Genomic DNA, 6712 nt, shown 5'->3' on the forward strand with positions numbered 1-6712 from the left:
TCAAAACTGAATTTTATTTTTTAAGTTAGAGGCACCCTTCACATTTATAGCAATTGCTAACAAAGATTGCATACCTACTATGAGCAAACACTTTCCCTGTCACTGGAGAAAGAGCAAACAAGTCGGGTCTCCTGGGTCTCTTGGAGTTTACAGATAGACTAATGGTTAGGTTCAAGAATTCCTCCAGCATATTTTTTGTTTTTGTTGAGTTTTTCAGTTTTGGCTCTGCTCAGAATTGAACCCAGAATGTAGAACACATTAGGCACACTCTTCTCACTGACCTTGATTCCAAGCTTGTCAGGATTCTACAACTAAACAACAAAAAGCTAATATTTGCCAGGAATAGAAATCATGCCCAAACATTGCAACAAATCATTTTTAAACACTTATTTAGGTTTAATCCCTAAATATTAAATTCCAAGATGCCAGTTCTGATTGAGGATTATATTTGAAGGCAGTGGTACAATTCCTACCTCTGGCTCTTAAATTCAAAACTCTTAACTCCACACAAATTATCAGGGTTAAGTGGTATACTGCTTATTCAATAAATTTTGAGTTTGGGCCTTCTCTGGTTAGACATATATATATTAAAAAATTAAAAACTTTAAATGGCTTAGAAAAGGAAAGGATTTTTTTTTTCTGTCTTTTTAGACAGGATCTCTCAGTCTCCCAGTAGCCACAGCTGGCCTGGAAGTCACTATGTAAACCAGGCAGGCCTCGATCTCACAGAGATCCACCTACCTCTACCTTACTAGTGCTGAGATTAAAGGCCTATGCCACATGCTCCGCAGGAAAGGAATATTTAAACTAAAAGATCTGTATTGGTCTGTGTGTGGAGGGAGGCAGAACAAAAGAGGCATGTCAGGGAAATTCCCTGTTTTATTCTTTTTAGTATCTTTGGCTTAAAATGAACAATGTGGCTTCTGAGAACAATTAAAGATGATGACTTAAATGGTTGGAACTTTTTTTAAAGTAAAAAAAAAAGTGCAGAAGTTATTGTTTTAAGATATTTTTGAACCATGCAAGTAACTTCTATTTTTCTTTGAAAGAGAAATTAAAGTAGTTGGAAGAATGGCTTGCACACACCGGGAGATCTTATCTGCACTCTAGATGCTCCTTAGAAATAGAGAAAAGACTTTGGTTCAGACTCGTCTTCACCCGTTTTTCTCTCTGCCTTCGGTTGCAAAACCAGACTCTTACTACTTCTTTCTCCAGGTTCAGGTCTTCAGCCATCCGCATGATCTCCTGAGAGGAAGGTTTGCTCTGCTCGCTGAAGTGTCTTTCCAAAGCATCTTTAGCTGCAATACTGGGGTGGGGGAAGGTGAGATGAAATTGAGGTGAAAGTTTTCTGTGATTTTTCGTTTTTTGGCAGAGTGAAATGAAATTTAACTGTCTAAATATTACCATGAAAAAGGAACTTACAGATTCTGAAAACACTTGTAAAAGACATAAATGATTTGCTAAATAGATGCTTGTCTTCTTCCAGGCATCAAAATCACAAGCAAAAAAATAGTAGGGGCCTGGGCACTGTCCGTTTCTCTCTAAGCCACAAGAGGGCACCAAGTTCTCATCAAAGGAAAGGAACTCTGCTGTGTCATTTAAAGTACAGCTCCCCCAGCCTACACGCCCCCTGTCCCAGTCATTCTCATTATTACAATACAGGCAATGTACGTTGAAAACTAATCAAGACAAAACCTGTCTTTTACTATTTCCTATTTGTACCTCACAGAAAAAAAAAAAAAAAAAAAAAAATCATCTTTGGTTCAAATGTACAGGGGCATGTTAGAATTTGAGACTGACATATTGGTGACTAGTATCTTTTATATTTATAATAAGATAGATACTATATTGCCAAAGCCAGAACTTGTATCTAGAAGGACAGCCATGAATTATTTGGTTTCCATTTGTTTTGTTTTGATTTGGTGTTTGTTTCTTTGTTTGTTTGAGACTGGGCTCTCCCTGTGGGCCAGCTGACCTGGAATTTCTTATATACACCAGGCTGACCTTGAACTCATAGAGATCTGCCTCTGCCTCATGAGCGGAGTGCAACAATAAAAGGCGAGGGCTACCATGCTTAGATTGGTTTCCATTTTTAATCATATCTGAGTCAAAATGTTGGATCAAACAGTGTATATTTGCCCATCAAACGTTAAAAAAAATTACTGTGTTCATTTTTCATGAATTTTTTGTTACTTTTTTTAACTTTTCTTTCTTCAGTTGACTCTATTCACCTAATATTGTTGTGTTGCACCTATATTATACTGAAATGCAGATTCTATGCAGAAAATACCATTTTCTTTCACTAGTAAATTTAATGTCTCCAAGAATACCTTATAGTTGTTCTCCGTTTCCTTTTCCTTTCATTTGCTCCCACTTTTTCACTGTACAAAGCTGTAATATGGAAAAAAGAGATAATCATAAATAGTAATTTTTAACTATCATTCTCAGGTTTCATTTTTCTTTATAAAAGAATGTAAACTATATTATATGCATTTCTGTCTTAAATGTTTACATGCTGGACCATTTTATATTTCATTCCTTAGTAACAATGTTAAAGCAGAAGTAAATATCAATAAATCTTTTAAAGATTATTTTTTACAAATCATATCCTCACATTACTTTCGTTAGAACAGTTGTTGTAAATGCTTCCAAATCTTGTTCAATTTTAAGTATTTTTAAAGATTTATTTTTATTTTGTGTGTATGTGTTGCCTGCATGTGTAAATATGTGCAGCGCTTGTGTCCCTGGTGCCTGAGGAGTAACAACTGAACCATCCCTCCAACCCCATTATGCTTTATTGTTACCTATGCGTACATGAGTGTGTCTGTATATGTGGATGTGGATGTGGGTGCAGGTGCCAGATATGGATATGTGGATGCTAGAAAACATTGGATCCCTGGAACTAGAGTTAGAGGCAGTTGTGAACCACCCAACAGTGCCCTTTCTTAACTGCTGAACCATCTCTCCTGCCCGCCCCCGACTCTTGTTCTTTAGCAAGTCTTAACACTGGTATAAGTAACTGATTTTTCTGCTAAATTATTCATCATATTTATTATTATCTTATTCATCTGGAAGACTGGTGTAAAACGTTTTCTGTGCACACTCTTATTAGGTTGTAAAATCAATCCCTGCATAGTTAGTCCGGGATAGCAGAGAAGCAAAGAAATGTGGATGTGTTAAAAGAAAAAAAAAAAAAAAAAGCCAGCCCTTCACACTTTTGCCATGTTATCTAGAAAGCTTCTTCCACAATCTGTACTCTCCTTGATGGACTAACTACACTTGTGTCACGTTTGTCTTTTTTTTCTGTAGCCCAAGAACATGTTTTTCATTTCAAAGGGATAAAGAAAGAAAGGAAAGAAAGAAGGGAGGGAGGGAGGGTGGGAGGGAGGGACGGCAGGAGAGAAAGAGACAGAGAAAGAAAGAAAAGAAAGAAAGGAGAGAAAGGAAAGAAAGGAGGGAGGGAGGGTGGAAGGGAGGGACGGCGGGAGAGAGAGACAGAAAGAAAGAAAGGAAAGAAAGAAAGAAAGAAAGAAAGAAGAAAGAAAGAAAAAAAGACAAACCCAAATCAATTGCATTCTAATAACCCTAGTGATTGTTTTGAAGCTAACCCATAGCACAATCTGCAGAGATTGACTTTAGTACCTCCGACTTGCTCTGCTTCCTCCAGCCACTTGGATAATATTGCTTTTAGTTTACATGCGTTTTTGAAACTGAGCTGCAGGTTTTCAAATCGGCAGATTGTTGTTTGACTGAATTCTGAGCCATGCACAGCGGCCAGAGCTTCGCCCACGTTTGTCTGAGTGTACCCTGTGAAAGGCAGAAGAGAGCCTCAGCGCCAGCTTCCCCAGGAGTGTCAGTGGACCTGTTTGCATTCAGATCGCTTGATATTTGTCAATGATTACTTTATAAAATTCTAGAGTTTGGTAATTTAGAATTATATAGTCAGGCTTGGCATACGAATGCAAAAAGCATAAAAATTAACCTCTAGTCAATAAATGGCTTTTTCTCTAAAAGTCAAGAAAATTCAAACACGTGAACATAATAGTAATTTTGAGCAGGTTCATTGCATGTGTCATAAACACTTGATAATGCAGTTGAAATTTCCTGTTTTCTTATCATGCTTATTGAACATCTGATGACACATGCTCAAAATATTTGTTATATCAATGATAATGACAAAATGTCTGGTGATATATCATAGATATTTTATTCCAAATATGAGTGAAAATATCAATAGTGTTAACTGAGCGAAACTAAGCTTGAGGCTTACTTTCCCTAAAACATTTCATTCAGGAAGGCTATGGGCATACATGTCATACATAACTCCAAGCATATTTATATTATTTGATAGTACATCTATCTCTAGGCAAAAGATCCTTATTGATTGCCACAATGTTTCTAGAATATAAGATGAAATAAACCATCAGCATGTAATTTTAAACATTTACAGCATTATAAATTGAAGTGAAAATGAGCATAATAAAAATGTCTACAGCTCTGTATCACAGGTAGTCAGTACATATTATTTCAGGGCCTACAGCTATATATCAATATGTATAATATAATTGCATATGATATGCATCAATAATTGCCATTATAAAATTACCTATGGCACCTTGCACAAGTTTCGTGGTTTGAACTATCATTTCAACCCATTAAAATACATTTTTTTCATGAATTTGACCAACAGTTATTATCATTTTATGTTAAAAATACTTTTCAAAAGAAATGAGCAGTGGTTTTGAATACGTACTTTACAGAAAAAGGAAATACAAATGATTGTTGAACACAGGAAAGAAAACTCACTAATAATTTAAAATGAAATTTAACATATTTTTAAATGAAACTACACTGAGATAGCACTTTGTCTTATCTGAATTGAAATATTCCAAAGTTAAGTATACATTGTTCCTTCCACAACTATTTATTTATTTCATATTATTGTCATGTTCTATATGTTGGAATCAGAAGGGACACTCCTGGTTGTAGTAAATAGAGAAGAGTTGACGACACCTATCAAAATATGTTAGTCTCTGACCAATAATTTTGTATCAGCATTTCTTCTATCCATATGTTTAAATAGATGCAATCTGGCATTTATAGGGTTAATCACTGAGCCATTGTTTTCATTACTGAAAGGTTAGAAATCACTAAAGAAAGCTAAACAAATTGTAGTGCACTTGTATTTATAATGTGGAATTGACAGAGCCGTACCTCCCCCCCCCCAAAGAAAATGAACTCTAGAAAAACTGAAAGCTTTCAAAACACATCTGTATTGAAAGAGTATATGCATTTGCTTATACATATATAAGATCTTACTAAAAAGATACACAGGAAACTAACAATGTTGAATAAGAAAGACAAGCAATAAGCAATTTCAGGGAATTAAAGTGTTTCAGTGTTTTGTTCTTTTAGCTTTTCATAATTTAACCAGCTTAAATGCAGAGCAGAAATACAGAATGAGAAGTGAACTGGATGTTCAAACAATACAGACAGAAGACTTCACAGTAAATAGATTAAGGATTTGCAAATTAAGTTGTTTGACTCTTTGCAGTTAACAAATGCATACCTAACTTAATTCTTCTCACTTTAAATTCATTGGCAAATTTCTCAAGTTCTCGGATTTCTGGGGAATCCATGTCTACTGGCTCTTCAACCAATTTACTTTTCCGCCTGAGTTCCTGCTTGAATTCAGAGGCTGTGGGGTCCTCTGCCAGGAGAGGCTGGTGTAGGGGGGGAAATCCATGACTCAAGGTGTGGTCAGGAAACTTGTAAAGACAAGGGGTTAAACTGCCTGTGGGTAAACAGAAGAGGTAAGTGCCATTGGTAATTATGTCTACCTCTGCATACCAAAGGTCTTCCTAATAGAGTCCACTTTTTTCTGTAGCCAATCTCTCTCTCTCTCTCTCTCTCTCTCTCTCTCTCTCTCTCTCTCTAAATCTTTCCCCAAGGAAGGCAAGGTTTTGGTCTATAGCCAGGCTGCCCATGACCTTGTCATTCTGCTGCCTCAGCCTCTCAGATGCCGGGATTACAGGCCATATATCCACACACTGGATATGGTTTAAACCTTCACAAATTACCTCACAATTAATCTTCCAAAGTAGCTGGTTAGTTAGAGTGGGATTAATTATCTTCCATCTTCCCCAGAGGAACAAAAACAAAGCTAATGTCAAAGGAGAAGACATTTAAAATAACTAAAAGAGAAATATTTCACAATTCCCTGAGTGTAGGATTTCAATATTCCTGAGACTCTGAGACCCAACTCTAATCAGAGTTTTTATATTTGTTGATCTCTATCTTCTTAATTACAAATAACAGAATGTTTATTACGACCAAAGAGCTAAGTGTTTTAAACTATATGCTATACTGAAAAATATTCCTATGATTGGGAAATTAATCTTACAATATTAAAAAAACACAGTGTTTTATTAGTAAGTGCTTAATTTCTACTGGAAAATAAATGTCTTTTAATTTTGATAATTACAGATAAATATTATGAGATTAAAATTCATTAATGTAGTTAAAAATTTCAGTGAGTCAGCATGACAAGGATTCTTGAAAAGTATAGAATCTAATGGAATCACTTTTTTTGAATATTATTTAAGGAAAAGAAAAACAAATACAAAGGAGGGGACAATTCTAGACATGAAAGAAATTATCCATAAAAGATGAAGCATTGACTTGACTTCATTATATTATACATCATAAAAGA

At 35.4% G+C, this 6712-nt stretch overlaps 1 protein-coding gene across 2 annotated transcripts in view; it reads right to left on the reverse strand.

Moving 5' to 3' along the window:
• Positions 1-1024: 1024 nt before the first annotated feature.
• Positions 1025-6712, reverse strand: part of Pou1f1 (POU class 1 homeobox 1) — a 14397-nt gene continuing 8709 nt past the window's right edge. Inside the window, exons 3-6 of one of the 2 annotated variants that reach the window (XM_008832229.1) lie at positions 5570-5794; positions 3643-3807; positions 2331-2391; positions 1025-1306 (exon numbers count right to left, since the gene is read on the reverse strand). In XM_008832229.1, coding sequence (XP_008830451.1) covers positions 1096-1306; positions 2331-2391; positions 3643-3807; positions 5570-5794 — 662 coding nt within the window. In that variant the 3' untranslated portion in view covers positions 1025-1095. The remainder of the gene's footprint in view (positions 1307-2330; positions 2392-3642; positions 3808-5569; positions 5795-6712) is intronic. The other variant, XM_008832230.2, reaches the window with a different exon arrangement.

The sequence above is a fragment of the Nannospalax galili genome, unplaced genomic scaffold (assembly GCF_000622305.1).
Source record: "Nannospalax galili isolate Female #2095 unplaced genomic scaffold, S.galili_v1.0 scaffold293, whole genome shotgun sequence".
In the NCBI taxonomy this organism is placed as follows: Eukaryota; Metazoa; Chordata; class Mammalia; order Rodentia; family Spalacidae; genus Nannospalax; species Nannospalax galili.